The 19,200-nt window shown below is 43.5% G+C and overlaps 1 protein-coding gene across 1 annotated transcript in view; it reads left to right on the top strand.

The window, feature by feature from the left end:
• Positions 1–11,960: 11,960 nt before the first annotated feature.
• Positions 11,961–19,200, top strand: part of TAPT1 (transmembrane anterior posterior transformation 1) — a 64,386-nt gene continuing 57,146 nt past the window's right edge. Inside the window, exon 1 of the mRNA XM_022566943.3 lies at positions 11,961–12,795. Coding sequence (XP_022422651.2) covers positions 11,976–12,795 — 820 coding nt within the window. The 5' untranslated portion in view covers positions 11,961–11,975. The remainder of the gene's footprint in view (positions 12,796–19,200) is intronic.

The raw sequence follows: 19,200 nt of genomic DNA, 5'->3' as shown, positions 1-19,200 counted from the left end.
CTAAACTGTGTCTTTTTTTCTCCAGGTCTGACCCTTCTTTTCTCTCTGCTGTCCTGCCCCCATCGGAGCAGGGAGGTGCCTGCATGTGTATTGCCTGGGGAACAGATGTGGAGGGTAGAACACAAAGGCCTGTCTGTCCAACTTTCACTGCCCCACCCACCAGGAAAGAGGGAAGAAGAACGAGAGAATGATGTCTGGCATACTGAGAATGAGAGGATCCATCTAATATTCCAGGCACGGACAGGGAGACTCATGGCCATGTGGCCGGGACCCTCCAGGCAGAGCCCAGCCTGAGACCTGTGCTCCAGGCAAGGCAGGGAGACAGAGTGAGACCCACATGGTGTGAAAGGACTATGCAGAGACAAACCTATAAAGATGGACAGTGAACAAAGCCCAGATCCAACCCCACCCATTCTCTGGCCGGGGACAATATCCGGAACTGTGACACACGTCAGGAAGAGAGCCAGCCCCGGGACAGGGTGAGGATTTCCTCTTCTTTCCTTTTTCCAGCAGCCTACTATGATGTGAGTCTAAAGTGAGTATTAAATGGTCTACAGATCACTTTCATGCAGTGTTTATTGCACACTTCAATTTGGGGGATGAAATATATGCCCAATATCTCTGATTCTTTCTCAACCTAATTAGACACACTTATACTCCAAGCAGAATTGTGGCTTGGTGCAGGGAAACAGAAGAAGGGCATTTCTGATTTTCCCTGGGCTCCCCCAGCCCTGTGCTGTCCCACTGCAGTGTCCCACCTACACGGGGCGCCAGTGCCGGAGCCCAGAGGCAATGACATGTCTGTGGCATAGGGAAATAGCAACACAAAGACGGAAGCTTGGGGAGCTTGTCAGGGAGGAATCATGACTGCTCAGTCCACGTTTATTTAATTCATGTGCCCAGAACTGAATTCCACAGAGGTCAAACAAATACGCTAGACTCAAGAACAGCCAACAAAAGTGTCCTGCACTTTGTCCTGAAGGCAAAAACAAACAAAAAAAACAAAACGAAAAAAGGGTCAGAACAGGGACAGGGTGGAAGGGGATGCTAGCTATAAATATAAAGGATTCAAAGAGAATGGAGTTTGTTCAATGTCCTGGAGGTCCAGTAGCTGATGTCAGTTGCTACGGAAGGAGAAAAGTTTACTTGAAGGTAATCGCAGTACTGAAACCTGTCCCACTTCCTAAAACAAAGTTAACCTTTGGAGCTGTGTGAACTGGGAGACTGGCAGGTGAAATGATTACATTAGGATAAGAAGAGTGCATTTCATATGTTCTATTGCCCTCATAAGATTGCTATAGATTCTACTAAAAAAAAAACAAAAAAAAAACAAAAATAATTAAGGCCATCTACCGGTCCCTACTTACCTAGACTAACTGGTTCTTTTTTTTCTAATACATTTATTTATTTTATTTATTTATTTATTTTTGGCTGTGTTGGGTCTTTGTTGCTGCACGTGGGCTTTCTCTAGTTGCGGCGAGCAGGGGCTACTCTTCATTGTGGTGCGCGGGCTTCTCACTGCGGTGGCTTCTTTTGTTGTGGAGCATGGGCTCTAGGTGCGCGGGCTTCAGTAGCTGTGGCACATGGGCTCAGTAGTTGCGGTTTACAGGCTCTAGAGCACAGGCTCAGTAGTCGAGGCTCACGGGCTTAGTTGCTCCGTGGCATGTGGCATTTTCCTGAACCAGGGCTCGAACCCATGTCCCCTGCATTGGCAGGTGGATTCTTAACCACTGTGCCACCTGGGAAGCCCTGTCTCCATGTCTTTACTTCCTTCTCACTCCTCCTGTTTGTCTCCCCAGCTGAGTGTTTCTCTCCCACTCATGAGGTGGCTGGCACTAAGGACAGTGATGGTGTCATTGCTGTTAACTCTAGAGGACATGCTTCATGTGTCTCCTACACGCCCTCTGCTGCATCCGTCATCATTGGACCCTGCTCTTCCTTGACCTGACTTCCGTGATAATACCCTCCGGTGGGTTTCTTCCTGCCTCTTGCCTCTCTTACATGGACTCCTCCTCAGGCTAAGTCTTTCTGGAATGTTGGTGCTCCTCTACTTTTCCTGGGTGCTCTTCTCTCATGCTATATACCCTCCTGGTAGATGTCACCCATCCCCTTGTCCCAGATGCAAATGACACCCATATCTGTATTGGACCCTGATTTCTCTCCAAATCACTATATCTGCATCCATATCCTATTTCCTGGACACCTCCCCTTGGCTATCAGTGGGCTGAAATATGTCATTTTGATTCTCTCAATGGAGGCAGTTTGATCTTAAGCAACGGTCCCCAACCTTTTGGGCACCAGGGACCCGTTTCGTGGAAGACAATTTTTCCACGGACCGGGGTGGGGGTGAGGGATGGTCCAGGCAATAATGTGACCGATGGGGAGAGGCAGGTGAAGCTTCGCTCGCTCGCCCGCCACTCACCTCCTGCTGTGCGGTCCCGGTCCTAACAGGCCGCAGACCCTTGTCAGTCCATGGCCCGGGGAATGGGGACCCCTGATATTAAGGACTGAAATGAAACTGGCAGGGGCCAAAATGAGACATAGTAAAATTTGTTACACATGAAAGGCTGACTTGAGGATCAAATATCATTGCTAAATTTAAAAACTACAAAAATTCTTTCAGAAAATATTGGGCTAGGTTAAAAAAGCAAAGTAAACTACAGTGGACAATAGCCCAAACAGCAAATGGTAAAAAACTTTTATTGCTCACAGATTAATGAAAAATCAGAAAAGATTTGATAAAAGTTTACATGTATAGAATTTGACATGGTAAAAATAGTGGACCTAAAAGGAAACTTGCCATAGTAAAAGCTATAACCTATAAAAATTTGACAAAGATGAAGAAAAGAAGTTGAACAATCAAGGCTTCCTTGTAAAAGGTACATGAGAAAGATTTTATCCTGATGGAAATAATGTTGGTAAAAAAAAAAAATGAAAGTGAAAACAATTGGAAACAGTTTTAATAGGCTATATAGGAAATGGATCAGGGCATTAAATTGTCTCAATGGAGTTCACTCTGGAATAAATCTTTGCCACAGAATTCATCCGTGTTGATATCAACCTAGCAGAAATGTTTACATTCCAGAACAAAAGCCAGCAGGGCCAAAATATACAAGTGCTCAAAATGATGACGTCAAAATGTCCCACACTCCCCACAGGTACTTCAAACCCTACAATTTCCAAACCGGACTCACTTTTCCTTCCCTACCTACATCCCAAATCACTTCTCTGTTTCCTCTCCATGACTCCTCTCCCCTCCTTACCACCTTTCCCCCACCATCACATCTGATCCCATCCTGCCTTTTCTGGCTCCTAAATATCTCTCAATATGTTCTTATCATCCCGTTCCCAATGTGGTTCCTGCTGTGGAGGCCACCATGACCTCTGGGCAACAGCCTCTTAACTGGTCGTGCTGGTTCCCTTGAATATCGCAAACTACCCATACACTGCCAAGGAGGGAGATCTTTCTGAATCTCAAATCTGATCATACATTCTTCACAGGTTCCCTCTGCCTCATGCCTGATATGCAAGGCCTCTCATGGTACTTACATCTCCAGCCTCAACCCCGCGGCCACTGCTAGACAATGTCTCTCTCTGCCTCCTGACTTGCTGCCTTCTCTCTGGCTCAAGAGTATCCTATCCCATGTGCTTCCCCTACCACCCCAAATCCTGCTGCCTTCATCCAACCCCAAGAATCCCTGTGCTATTCCTTCAATAATTATATTGCAGGGACTTCCCTGGTGGTGTAGTGGTTAAGAATTTGCCTGCCAATTCAGGGGACACAGGTTTGAGCCCTGGTCCGGGAAGATCCCACATGCCGCAGAGCAACTAAGCCCGTGCACCACAACTACTGAGCCTGCCCTCTAGAGCCCACGAGCCACAACTACTGAAGCCCATGCGCCACAGCTACTGAAGCCCGCCCGCCTAGAGCCCGTGCTCCACAGCAAGAGAAGCCACCGCAATGAGAAGCCCGTGCACCACAGCGAAGAGTAGACCCTGCTCGCCGCAACTAGAGAAAGCCCGGGTGCAGCAATGAAGACCCAATGCAGCAAAAAATAAATAAATTTATTAACAAAAAAAGAATTATATTGCAATTGTCTGTTTTCTTATCTGTCTCTCCCAAGAAATTATAAAGTTCTCAGGGAGGGATCATGCCTTATTCACCATTATATTCTTAGTACCAAGCACAGTGGCTGACATGAAATAGGACCTCTCTATGTATTTGTTAAACAGATGGATGGATCGTATTTAATCTTCACAACAATCCTGCACAGGAGGCATTACTACCCTCACTGAAAGAAGCACAAAGAAGTTAGGTAACTTGTGCAAGTTCCCATAGAAAGTAAGTAGCAGTTAAGATTAACCCTATAACAGTTTAACTATAAGGCGCATGTTCTTTTTATTCCACCATGCAGTGTCTTTTAATTAGATGCAACCCAAATACAGATATGGAGACACAGTTCTTACAAATATGGCATTGAGAGTCAACAGGGAGAATAAGGCATTAAAAAATAACAACAGAGTGTGGTCATGTAGTTGTAGGCGCACGGACAATGGGTATATACAGAAAAGAGACTAGCCATGGGGAAAAGGGAAGTTAGGGAAGACTGGGAAGGGGTATACTCCAACTAGGGCTTAAAGGATGAGTAAGAGCTTGACCGGCAAAGTTGGGAAGTGAATCCTGGACAGATGTAGAAAATGAGTTTAGTTTTCTCATATACCAGTTGCTGCAACAGAATAAGCTTAAGAAATTAATATTCTCTCTGAGTGTAGTTTCGATGACAAAGCAGCTAATGCCAATATTTTGACATTTCAAAACACTAAAGTGATTAAATATATGAGTGTAAGTGCCAGTGAAGATGATTTCTCAGAAGCATTGGGCATTATGCTGGAAGCGTCTTTCCTGGATGCTGCCAGAGTCCTCAGGCAGGCCATTATGAACACATTTCTTCGTGTCTGGTACCTCGTCAACCTATTCTTCTGTGTTCCAAGCGCTAATTAAAATTGTATGTTGCCTGCCAAAGGAAAAGTGCTTATATTAAAACAATGTGTCTAAATTAAATGGCTCAAAACAGCCTGATTCCAAGCTGACGGTACAGTTCTTACCCCACGCTATAATTGTTGGGGGAGAGGGCTGAAACTCAGACATAAAATTTAACAGTGTATTCCTTCTGATATTTATAATTAATCAAAATAATCTAGAACTTTAAAGTTTCCAAAAAGCAGCTTCCAAGCCATCATCCCATTTTACCCTTTCAATAGACTAAAATGATTTGATTTGGGATTTTGAGGTGAAATATGATATTCTATACATGAAGAATACATTGCTTACGGTTAAATTGCATCTGTGATTCCTTGTCAAAAACCTAACCCTTTGTCTTATAGCCAAACAAAACAATTCTTTTTAAATGTTTGTTTTACAAATTTTATACAGAGATAAATTCTCAGTTAAAAAGATGTTGGTAAAAGTTCTTAGGGACTTGGACATTGAGAATAAGACTTAATACACAGTAAATGCCCCATAAACACAGATCGACTTTCTAATTGTTCTACTTAACAACTATGGGTAGAAGTGCAAGCAAATCTCAATATATATGAGGCTCAAAAAAACTATGAATTATTCTTGTCAAGAAGGCCCAGAGGTAGTGTTAGCAACCTTTTAATCCCCTAATTCCTCATTCTACTTCCAGACCATTTTTGCCCATTCTTCTGTCTAGTCAATACCCTGCCTCTCCCACCATTTTTTCCCTGGGTTTAGCCCTGGAAACAAACCCAGTCTTGAAGCTCTACTCAAACACTCTGCATCTTCCTACCCGGCTCCCTCGGCACACGCTGCTCCATCTGCCTGTAAGGCCTTTTAGCTACCCGTCTCTGCCCCATTTTCTACCTGACAAACACATCTTCCAAGACCTGTTCAAATGCCACTTCCTTCTAAGCTGTCCAGGCTCCCTCTGAACAGAATTACTCGGTCTCCCCTTTGAACTACCATGGCACTTCATTCATTCGTCTACTGTAATACTTATCACACTGCAATGTAATTTCTTGCGGACAAGAACTACATGTCATTTTCGTTGTTACTCTAGGGCTTTGTGTAGTAACTGACATAAAAAACATTCAACAAGTGTTTGCTGAATAAGAAATGCTAAAGTCTGTTAAGTAAAGGTAAGCAATTTAAGGTAAACATTATAATTTAGAATAGGGAATTTGAGTTCATCAGAAGAAAAATAATATTACAAGCTTATGCCAAGTTAGCATTTAAATTCAGCCTAAATACCCCAAGAGGTACCTAAAATCTCTTAAGTCTAGAACTTAAAGGAAACTTCAAGACAATATAGCCAATCCTCTGCTGTATGGATCCGGGAACTAAGGCCCAGAGCTCATCCTAAGTATCATGACTAGTAAGTGGCAGCACAGAATCCTAACCCAGGCCTCCTGACTCCGAGTTTATAGCTTTCCCCATTTAATCTGCTGTCTCTCTATCTGAAGACCTTTTCTAGTCTACTGCCATCACTTGATATTAGATTGTAGAGTCTAGCCCCAAACAAATATGCCACACAGTTTGGCAAAGAAGCAAAACAATCAGACTGTTTTGAGAAAACCATCCATTAGCTAGAAATAAATGCTTGCATGGGTGAATCCACCTGTGTGTTTATATAGGTCCCTTAAGAATTAACAGACACTGCCTCTATGAAAATTTAGTTAAAAAATTACAAACTCAGAAGAAAAAAATCCTTGCTGATATGTTGTTTTTAAAAACACATCCTTACAAATACAAAGAAAATTATTTTCTTTCAAGGGAGAAGCCAATTATACTACTCTCCATAAAACAGAACACTGGGAACTTCCCTGGTGGTGCAGCGGTTAAGAATCCACCTGCCAATGCAGGGTACATGGATTCAAGCCCTGGTCCAGGAAGATCCCACATGCCGCAAAGCAACTAAGCCCGTGCACCACAACTACTGAGCTTGCGCTCTAGAGCCCACAAGCCACAACTACTGATCCCATGTGCCACAACTACTGAAGCCCACGCACCTAGAGCCCGTGCTCCGCAAGAAGAGAAGCCAACACAGTGAGAAGCCCGCGCACTGCAACAAAGAGTAGCCCCCGCTCACCGCAACTAGAGAAAGCCCGCGCGGCAACAAAGACCCAACCCAGCCAAAAATAAATAAATAAATTTATTTTAAAAATAAATAAATAAACAATGTTTTTTTCTCCTCAAAGAGAGAAATCTGGACTGGAAAGCTTGCTAAGCCATCGCCATGTTCTCTCTCATCAGTATTTTGGAATTTTCCAGAAATTTAAAATTTAATATGAAACAAACCTTACACCTGATCTTGAATAAAGGGTCTCATTAGCCAATAAAGCATGGATTTACGTTCATATACTTTTATTACATAAACAGAACCTACTTTTAGGTCTTCAGAACAGACTATCTTTTATAAAATATCTCTTGTAACAAAATACAGTTTTCAATAGGTCCTGTTTAAAATGTTTTCAGTCCTATATTCTTGTGCCAGAGAAATGCTTTTAGAAAAAAGATTTTGCTCATGACCGTTTTAGTTAAGTTGTAACAGGTACATTAGAATCAAAGGCACATTATTCAATTTGTGCTAGATCTTCCAGAAACAAACTGAGTTGATGTCCTTTAGAAATCCATGGAATAAAGCCCAGACAGGATAAAACATAATAAGTATCAGTCCAAAAAAAATGATTGCCGAAGATAGAAAGTATTATTACTGAAACTCAGAGATTCAATAAACTCACATAAATTTACTGCAAAGCCTTGCTCTGGGGCCCTCAGTATATTTTATTTCTTTAGAACATCATTTGCAATGCTGCTCGGATTTTCTGAAAACATCAATTCATACTTTTCTCTTGGAAAGACAAGGGTGAATGAATTAAATTCAGTACTACATTTTGTGAATTAGGTGTGTGGTATTTATGGTTTAGAGAATAGAAGTCATGTACTGCTAAAATAAATTTTCAATTGGGAAATACAGAATTATTTTAAACGGTATTCTATTCAGTGGTTGAATCTATACTACCAAAATGAGTGGTACAATAGTAATCATCTGAAATACCTCTTCAGTTGCTGTTAAATGCTACCTTAAAGCGGTGTTCTTTTATTTTCTTTCTTTCTTTTTTTTTTTTTTTGCGGTACGCGGGCCTCTCACTGTTGTGGCCTCTCCCGTTGCGGAGCACAGGCTCCGGATGCGCAGGCTCAGCGGCCATGGCTCACGGGCCCAGCCGCTCCGCGGCATGTGGGATCTTCCCGGACCGGGGCACGAACCCATGTCCCCTGCATCGGCAGGCGGACTCTCAACCACTGCGCCACCAGGGAAGCCCCAAGCGGTGCTCTTAAGAGTTATGCATGTGTCCAGTACAGAAAACTTGTAAAAAGCACAGAAACCCTGAGTCTTGGGGTGAGAAGTGGAAAGGTCAGCGGGAACCACCAGTTCTCCTCACACAAAGGATGAAGAGCTAATGCTTAGCTCATAAAGTTGGGACATTCAAGATGACAAACCTTGGATGTGTTATCAATAAAGTTACTGCATTTGAATTCCCTGCATTCAAATTTTAGACCCAATTACAAAGTCACTCTATAATTAAGGATTTCATACTTTTCTATGAATCTTCAGAGTATAGGCAAATATCTAGCTCTTTATAACCCAGGGGACCAAGAATCTGAAAAGGGTTTGGAAGGGTTTTATCAGAAAATTTTAGAAGAGGCCATCAGGGTAATCTGGTGTAATACTCTACAGTGGAGAAAATGAAGCATAGAGAGGTCACATGTGTCACCTTAGATCAAAAGACTCTTTGACTGGACAGCCAGAGTGTCCAGGCCTTCTCTTGATTCAGCGCGCCTTCAAGTCATCAAAGTGCCTGATGTTCCCGTTACTCAGGAAAAGTATATGAAACTAATTCCAAACATATTTTAGGGGAAATATACCAGAAATGTTATCAAGAGATAAATTGCTTTGTAGTTGAAAAGTAAAACCTACTCAGTCTAAACAAAAGGAAGCATTCGAAGTTAGCACTGAGGAGGAAGAAAAAGGGAAATCTTATTTTTTTCAGCTCCTACTGTAGTATAGGTATTGCCCCATTTACCAGCGAAAGATACTGAGAACCAGAGTTTATAGGCTTCATAAGATAATTTTCTGGAGCTTGAATCCATGGTTCCTACACAATGTGTTCAATGTATTTTGTTTAGTCACAGAATCACAATCATTAAATCTTTACTAAAATAGGCTATTTATTGTTTTAATTGTGTACACTACTCACCCAATTTTCATTCTTTTTAAAAACAACATTTTGCGTTTTGCTATTTTCAAAATACAATAGCTACATGGTAGATATTACCACCATTAGGTAAAGAATACAGTTAATTGAGATTGACATATATACACTAATATGTATAAAATGGATAAGAACCTGCTGTATAAAAAAATAAAATTAAATTTTAAAATTAAAAAAAGAATACAGTTAAGAATACGTGTAGCAATTTTACAAACTCTTAATTGAATTTATATAATCATAGTTATTATGCATATATATTAAAATATAATTTGAATATATAAATCCCTTATTATTTAAGAAGTTTCTTCACTCATTGAGTTTTTTTCCTTCAGTACTGTTTACATGTAAGGCTCTTCTCCACTTCTCATTCTTTTTTTTTTTTTTTTTGCGGTACACGGGCCTCTCACTGTTGTGGCCTCTCCCGTTGAGGAGCACAGGCTCCGGACACGCAGGCTCAGCGGCCATGGCTCACGGGCCCAGCCACTCCACGGCATGTGAGATCCTCCCGAACCGGGGCACGAACCCGCGTCCCCTGCATCAGCAGGCGAACTCTCAACCACTGCGCCACCAGGGAAGCCCTCCACTTCTCATTCTTGCTCATCACTTTCCTCTGCTGAAACTATTACCCACCAATGAATTATCTCTTTCACTAGCAACTAATATAGTGACATGTTAACAGCACACCATCCTACTGTCTGCTGAATTAATGTTTTAAGTTCAATTCCTGTAGCTCATTGTTATCCAAATTCTGCTTTTAACTTATAATTTAACTCAGAATGTTATTTGATGTCTCTTTAATGGCGAGGGTTATCATGTTTTTGAACTACTCCTATTATTTCCTAACGGTGGCATTATGAATCTAAGCTTATATCTTTTGTTCTACAACTGATATCAAGAACATTATGATATTTTAAGTTCTATTTATTGTTCTCAGAGAACTGTTGGTTTTCTATGCTTTGTAACTATTTCTTGAGATTATGTGTAACTTTTGATGATTTAGAATACATATTTCATAATACCCTTTTCCTGGATTCTGAAAATTTGCCAATGGGTTGAATTAAGTCAGAGAAAAATGTTCATATACAGTAAGATACTTGATTATCTAATTATCAATACCTAGACAAGGAAAGAATAGTGTTAATTGAAAAAATTATTTATATTAATGTTCATTTCAAAAATGCTTTTTAGTATATTAGACTTATGTGTTTGAAATTGTGCAGTTTCACAAAACGTCAGATAAAATAATGCAGCTCCAGTGAAAAGACCCAATTGATGAAAAGCTACAAGAGCTTCAGCTTTCCCATTTCTGCTTTGCTCCTCTGCTATAACACCTTCAGACCTGGCCTGGACACACTGCTCCCTCCCTCTCTTTGCTGACTATTTTAAAGGACAGAGACAGGCCTTGGAACACCATGTTCTTCCTCAGGCTATTACAGAAAATGAGAGAAATCCATTCTTACAACTGGCTGCCTTAGGAAACAGAATTTTAGATTCCTTCCCTTCCAGCTCCTGTTGAGTTAAAAGCAGGGGCCATAAGCCAATAAATGTGGTGAGACAGCACTTGGGAACTGACATAAACAAGCAATAAAAGCCTACTTCCTCCTTCACAATCAGTGCATAATAGAATGGGATGGTTTTACACTATAAAAGATCAGAGAATAATAGAATTTGAGCTGTAAAGGAATCTTAGAGGCTATACAATTTTCAGTACCTTTTGATTTTCAAAATGATTCTGAAGATTTGACCAGAGCACTTGTTTTTGATTAATTAAGACTCAGTTTTGACCAAATATAACCAAAACAGAAAATTTCATGGTCACAGGAATGTTTAGAAATGTCATCCTCTGAACTGTTCCGTTTTATGAAGGGAATAAGGATGTTCCAAAGGCATCAGTTCCTCCTTTCCCTGGCGGCCGAGGGTCAGTTCCCAGCTACGGGGCCTTTTTGGTCCATCTTGGTCGCTCGCCCGTCTCTTACCCTGCTGTTATACTGTTAGGCGGCTGCCCTCAGCACGGTGCCCAAAATAGCCCACTGTGAGTCTGCAACCAGGTAGGTACTCACTAGTGACAACAGAACACTCAAGGTCTTTGGTGAATCAACACGAGGTCGACTTTGCTCTATTCACACCCGTTTATATCTGGCTCTCAAGTTTAGGTCTAGGGTAATTTCCAGACAGCTTAATGCTAAGGGAAAAATTACAGTTTTCCGTTTTCGAATCAAAAGGGTACCAGAGGTACAGGTGAAGTTGGCAGAAGAGAACTCGATCTGTCACGGTCCCCCTAAATGGAGTGCCCGGCCCCTTCCCCGAGCCCCGGGCATCTTCACTTCCAGGAGCCCTGCGGCGTAGGTGGTCTCGGCACCGCCCTCGGTGCGGAGTCACACGCCTGAGCTGCAAAGGACAGTCACCCCAAGTAAAGAGGTCGCCCAGGTGATGGAGCAAGGGCACCACGGCGGCCAAGAGCTGTATCCGAACCCTAATGCCGAAAGACAATCTAGTTTGTCCGCGGGCGCGGAAAACGTATACAGCACACTGCTCCTCGGGCTGAGTCCCTGAGCCCATCGCTTCTCCTCCGCGCCCCCACATGTTGGGTAGCATCTCCGGGCTCCTCCTTGCCCAAGTGTTTTGGAAACTGTCAACAAAAACCTAGAGGCCAGGGAATGTGACAGGTGATCATAACTATGCAGAGGAGATGGAGCCCAGAGAGCGGACCTATGGGGCCGGGCCCCGCGGGGGTCGGGGATCTGGAGCCGGGCCCTCAGCGCCGCGGCCACGCGAGCTGTGCCAAGACCGGGCGGGCGGCGCCGGCGCACTCCGGGCACCGAGCCTGCAAAACGGGCCCCGGGCGAGCGGCCGGCCACCTCGCAGACAGCGGGCAGCAGGCGCAGCGGCAGCCGCCCCGGGGCGCCTCGGCCAACCCTCCGGCCGCCGCCGCCTCCGCTCTTGCCCCGCTCCCGCCGGGACCCCGACCCGAGCCCCGGAGGCGCTCGCTCTCCCCGGCCGCGCGACGCGGCTGCATGGAGCCCGCCGCTGGGTCCAAGACGGCCGAGCCCAGCACGGCGCGGGAAGCCAGCGCGCGCTACGGCGACGGCAGGAAGAAGATGGCGGCGGCCGTGACGGCTGCGGCCTCTCACGCGCAGCTGACGCTAATGGCGCGCGCCGGCCGGCGGACCGCGGATAGTGGTGGCAGCGGCGGCCCGGGCTCCACCGAGGGGCGGGGCGAGGCGGGAAGGGGGCCGGCCGGAGGCGGAGGCCGGGCGGGAGGCTGCAGGGAGGCGGTGGGGAAGGTTTGCTGTGCTCGGAACATGGCGGGCGTCGGCGACGCGACCGCCCAGAGAGAAGGCGGCGGCGGCGGCGCCGACATCCCGGAGAGGGAAGGCCGCGGAGAGGCGGAGCAGCCGGGCGGCGGCGGTCACGGGCCCCCGCCGGCGCCTCAGCACACGGAGACACTGGGCTTCTACGAGAGCGACCGCCGGCGGGAGCGGCGCCGCAGCCGCGCAGGTGAGAAGGGCGGGCGGGCGGCGCTAGGCCGCGGCGAGGGAGCGGAGGGCGGCGGGGGGCGCCGTGGGACTGCCGGCTGCGAGCTCCGGGGTCGCCGCTGCCTCCGGGGCCGCCGTGGTGTGGGCGCGCGGAGCCGCCGCAGCTCCCGAGGCTCCGCGGCCGCTGACAGCTCCTCGGGCGGGTCCGCGCGCAGCGCCGAGGCCCCGGCGGCAAACGCCCAGCCAGGTAGGTGCGTCCGAGAGAGAGGGCTGCGGCCCGGGGAGTTCGTCCCCACTCACTTTCCTGCTTTTGAAAGGTCTTTCAAAACAAAACAGAACGCCTGGTATCCTCACGCCTCGATAACGTTGGCGAGCATCTCCCCACGTCTCAGGGAGCCCAGAACTGAGAAACGCAAGACTGATTTCATTATCTTTGTGCCAAGGTGACTTTTGTTCTGTGTTTTAAACGAACTTGAGTCATCGAAATCTGTTAACTTGCCCTCTAAATTTGTGTTCTTCTGCTGCAGATAACAAGGTGGTAATAATGACCGTAAAGTTCAGTCATTTTGCTCAGGACATAAATATTTAGCACTCCTGCAAATGTTACCTGTGAACTTTTCCTAAACCGAAACTTAAGCCACTTTGAAAAAAAAGAAAAAGGCTGCGTAAGATGCACTTGTGGATCCTACTTTCAATGACCGGTTTTAAGCATATTGTTAAAATGTTGTTTCTTTAAGCTATAGGAATTTATTCTTATTTTTAGAGAGTTTTTAAAAGTTGCATTTGTATTCATATTGCAGTTGTGTATTAAGCTTAAAAAAGGGGAAGACTGAGATGTATGTTTCATTGAATATAGGGTGGTAACAGCATTTTAATTCTTAAATAATTCTAAGTTTTGAGCAGGAACAGACCCATAACTACATTAATTTCTTCCAACTAAAAATTTGCTTCTGGTACACAATAGGAGCTGCATTAGCCGTTATTTCCTGCAGTTCATGCAAATAAATGTTTAAGTACTAAGGCTTACTGCATCATTGATTGCAGTCGTGTATTGAAGATGTGGGAGTACTTAAATGCTAACTTAAGGCTGATCAGGTAAGATCCTGATTGATTTGCTAGTTATCAGAAGTAGACGTAGGTTAGACTTTGAAGAGGTGTTTATCTTTGAAAAATTAAGTACAGATTGTGCCTTGTTTTGTCTTTTTCAATGAACCACTTAGAAATTCTCAACTCTAAGTTGTCAGTTAAACACTTGCTTGGGAGAGTATTTACTTTCTAAATTGGTCAGATCTAAGTAAGACAAAGTATTAAATCTCTTAGCTGTCTGTTTACTTACTTGGACTTCAAAATTAAAAGCACTCTGGTGCAAATATAAAAAAATGTAGCCAGGTTTCACTATAATTTCTTTGAAATATTTATGAGTTTTAGGAAAGCCAACATTATAAAAGCCTTTGTTATTGTTTGCATGCACAAAAAATGAAGTTGTCAGGTGCCTTTTGATGATCATAGATGTTGGGCTTCTGGAGTAACCCTTAACACCCCTTCCGTGGCCCTGCTGGTCATGGGTCTGGATACCTGGTACTGTGGACTTCCATTGACTTCACGCCGCCTGTGCATTCTTCATCATCATGGGTTAGGGAGCGTGGTTTACTTAACATGTTTGAAGCCGGACTTTTAACCCAGAGTTGCAGGGAGTCGTTATCGGGGACACACTTCCGGCTTTAGTCTTTGGGGTAGTCATTGTTTCCCCAATTCTGAACGTTATGTTGAGGAGAGATGACCGTGGCAGCTCTTGGGGATGAGGACTTAGGTGAGAATCCCAGGAGTATTTCAGCTGGAGTCACCAGCCAGCGTTGTTGTGTCTGGGCCTGCACATGGGCCCTTTGTCCTTTCCCCCGGGTGTCTGTCTCTTCTCCGCTAGTTACACAGCTCTTGCCCTTGCCAGTGCCCACTCTCCAACTCTGATGCCGCACTGGTCAGGGCATCCTCGCTGGAGATTAGAATTCTTTCAGTCACTCTGAAATGCCCTGGGCTGCTAAGTGGCTTCTGCATTCATCCTAACCCTGCAGCATTGCTCCCTTCCACTGCTCAGCATCCTTTCCTTCCTCTCCTGTCCGGAATTTAGAAAACTCTTACCTAGGGGCTGCCCTGGGCCAGAGGGCCTTGGAGTGGCACCACCTAGTGTCATGTGAGAAATATTTCTTCCCGAATCAAATGTCTTCCAAGCCTAGGTGCTTGCACTTAAGGTGTTACATGTCCATTTTTTATATTCTGGTGCTGCCTCTGATACTCTAGTCTTCCCCCCGTCCCCTGCCAATTCAGGGCAACCTTTGTCTTTACTTTTTTTTTTTTTTTTGCGGTACGCGGGCCTCTCACTGTTGTGGCCTCTCCCGTTGCGGAGCACAGGCTCCGGACGCACAGGCTCAGCGGTCATGGCTCACGGGCACAGCCGCTCCGCGGCATGTGGGATCTTCCCGGACCAGGGCACGAACCCGTATCCCCTGCATCGGCAGGCGGACTCTCAACCACTGCGCCACCAGGGAAGCCCTGTCTTTCCTTTTGAAAGTCATAATTTTAGTGTCTTGGTGGCGTGAACCATCAGTTAGTTCCAAAGTCCCCGTTATCATTTCTCCCAAGGAATTTAGGACTCTTATAAATTAGACGTTTGTTGGCCTGCCCTAACCATCTACGGTCCCGTAAATGAATATACAGATTAGGTGATTATCCCAACCCTCTGAATCCAAGTAAAATAATTCAAAACGTAATGTTTGAGGTTCCTGTTTTTATTTTATACCTGTCTGTGTTCATTGATAGTTTTTTTTTTTATGTTGGGGGTAGAAGTTTATTAATTAATTTATTTATTTTTGCTGTGTTGGGTCTTCGTTTCTGTGCGAGGGCTTTCTCTAGTTGCGGCAAGCGAGGGCCATTCTTCATCGCGGTGCGCGGGCCTCTCACTATCGCGGCCTCTCTTGTTGCGGAGCACAGGCTCAGTAGTTGTGGCTCACGGGCCTAGTTGCTCCGCGGCATGTGGGATCCTCCCAGACCAGGGCTCGAACCCGTGTCCCCTGCATTAGCAGGCAGATTCTCAACCACTGCGCCACCAGGGAAGCCCGTTTATAGGTTTGTAGAATATTTATGTATATTAGTTTGTATATATACAGCTACATCAAGGGTAAGCTTTCTTTTTGTTTGTCTTTTCAAACTCTTCTAATCACTTTGTTCACTGAACTCCCTCTGACTTATATGTAGCCTGGCAATGGGCTGAGACTTTTCTCAGGTTCTAGTACTTAAACCTTAACATAGATAAGAATGGATATCCCACTCGTCATTCCTGGTTTCATTCTCTCACTCATAATGGTCACTGTGTATTCCACCGTTGCCTTATGTGGTCACCTGTCTTGAACTCTGGGTATAGTAGTCATCAAGAACCGCAGATTCATCTCTTCTGTCTTCTTTTTTTCCTCTTCTTAAAAATATGACCAACTTCTACTGTCCTTTTTGATATAAGACCAGATAATAAGTACATATGACTGGGACTTCCCTGGTGGTCCAGTGATTAGGACTCCATGCTTTTGCTTTCTCTGTTCAGGTTTGATCCCTGGTCAGGGAACTAAGATCCTGTAAGCTGCATGGCACAGCCAAAAAAAAAAAAGTACATATTACTATGTTTCCATGTTTGTGCCCCACTTCACAGGTCTGTAGAAGTTCTAAGTGGGAGAGTTTCTGTATAGCCATATTCCCATTTAGGAATCTAGGCCCAGCAAGTCAACTTTTGACTAAGAATTAGGCAATCTGTGCTTGGCTTGGTTCGGTTGTTTAATTGCTTTGTAGACTCTATGCTTGCCTAATCCATTTGGCTCTGTTTCATAACTCCACTACCAAATAGTATCTGAAGTATCTAAGTTGGCTCTAGTGACTGGAGACTTAACACTAGAAGACTTGTTGTAAAATAAATACATCACCTACTGGTGAGGATGAAACAATACCTATATAATGCAGGTATTGGAGTATGCATAGGGATAGGTATTGCTTGTAAAACAAAAAAACTTGAAGTAAGGTATGGGTGAACAGTATGGTTTTTGACTGTAGCAGTGCCATGGGCCCATTTTGTTCCTTTTTAGGTGGTGGCTCGTCACTCTGGAGCTTAAACTTGTTATCCATCCCTTGTGCTTCTCTTCTTTTTCTTTACATTTTAAACTTCTTGCTTTACCTCCATAAGAGAATGAACAGAGGCAGGAAGAAAGACTAAAACTCAGAAAAGCCAACTGATCTCCTTTTTAGCAGCTCCCACAAAAGATTTTGAGTGGGACAAGGGTTTTAACTGTTCGTATTCACTATGTCCCATTGTGTATTTGAAATTTTAACATTTTGAATATTAAAATACATTCTCATTTAACCAGTCCTGATCCTCTATAATATGTTACATAGTTATCCTTATGGCCCCAAACTTATCCTGATGGATGATTAAAGGCTGTGATTCTGAAAATTATGCTCTAGAGTAAATCAGTTTCTCATTTACGAAGGAAAATAAGAATAATTGTAAAACTGCCTGAGAACTTACTTGGAGTGAACACAACCCTGATGCAGATAAAGTAAAATTAGCTTCTTCTCTTCTGACAGATGATTGCTCTCCTTTGAAAATTCTCACTTGCTTTACTTAACAAGTACTTGTAAACTGAACAAGCAATGAAAAGTTATTTATTTTGATCTTTGACTGGTTCAATATTCTTGACCTTTTTAAGATGTTTACCGTCCACCTAGTTTACCCTCCAAAATTCAGTCCTAGCAGCTCATTTGCAGCCCACTTTGGGGATGCTCGCATGAAAGAGAAAGAGGTCTTTGGAAAGACTGTATCATTGACTGTCAAGTTAATGATATTTTGTTCCCATTTTTAGTCCTTTACTTTGTAACCTTATGACCTTGGGAAAAGTCACTACTCTTTTTGTATCTGTTTTCCATCTATAAATTTATGAATATTCTACCTATTCTTTACTTCCCTGAATGAGATTATTTATAAACAGTTTGAGGACCTTAAAAGTTCGACTGGAACCTTTACTGTATTTGACTTAGGAAAGCAGAATTGCTGTCATTGATTCCTAGTTGGCCTTGTACAAGGGTGTGCCTTTGTATTTGTGTAATAAACTTGTAGCTAATATTTTAGTGTAACTTTAGTAAAGCCTATTAAATTTTTGCATTATTTAAGACTGTGGAGATTTGCATGTTTCATAATATTTTCCTAGCAGTTAACCAATATTACTTTACAGTTTTTTTGATGGTCAATGGTATTTTAAGAAAGATATATTTAGACATATTACTGAACATGTAAATATATTTATGATTACTCATTACTTCAAATTAATACTTTTTTATACTGGGTTTTTATTTCTAAAACAAGCTCTCTCAGAAGATAATTAAACAATATTTCTTCTTTTAGGGATGAGGAAGAAACCATTTATACTGTACTTTTTCTCAATTTAAGATACTGGATCACAAGGCAATTCTGTGGTAGATGAATATTGATTAAAAATAATCTGGAAGAATTGATCCAGGTTTATGATTGGTATTATTTTCCTAGTGTTAAATATTCATAATTGGCAAGACTAACTTATTCAAATGTAGAAGGTCGTTTCTATTATAATTGTTGATAAATAGTAAAATACTTCTATTTTAAAAAGACTTTTACTGAATATTTCTTCTTGGTGAGATCTGGATAAATGAACTAAAATTGGTTGACATCTGAAGAGTTCAAACGGTATTCAGAAAATAAACAATTGGATTATTTTATTTTGGAAAATAATTTGCACTTAAACTATAAAGAAAGATGTTTGGCATAACAAATGAAAGTGACTTTTGCTAAGAAGGAATGAAATATCACCACGGTATGGAAAAAGTTACGGTTCAGTTAGCTGGCAGAATTCTTGAAGAGCGGCACCCACAGGTCAAAGAACAGTAGTAGCCTTCCTAAATCATTAGCCAGGCACTCTACCCAGTATCACAGGACAAGTGAGTTCAGGTAAGTCTGTAGAATGCTAGAGAACAGCGTTTAAAACAACGGCAGCAACAAACAGAAGCACTGAAACACAGCTATACTTTGGAACAGAAGATTGAGTAGCATCCTGCAGACAATATCCATGGCCAGGAAAAGATTGGAGGTGGGGAGACCAGACAGAGCGGCAAGGCTACCCTATGCCTTAGGAGCTCAGGCCACGGGGCAACAGAATCTTGTTCTTCACCGTGAATCAGACGGCTCCTTCTGACAGGTTGAAGCCAGATCAGGGCTAGATCATCTTCTCTAGTACGATTGTCAGATAGATGGGTGATAATTATGGTCCAGGGGAGAGAGCACGCTGGACTTGGAGTTCAGAGATCCAGGTTCTATTCCCAACTTGCCCCTTAGCTTTGCAGTGACTTTGGACAAGTCTCCGAA

This window comes from Delphinapterus leucas, chromosome 5 (assembly GCF_059928025.1).
Source record: "Delphinapterus leucas isolate spDelLeu-1000000601 "Yukka" chromosome 5, BTC_Dleu_Yukka2, whole genome shotgun sequence".
Lineage (NCBI taxonomy): Eukaryota > Metazoa > Chordata > Mammalia > Artiodactyla > Monodontidae > Delphinapterus > Delphinapterus leucas.
This window is presented reverse-complemented; position numbering and strand designations above follow the sequence as displayed.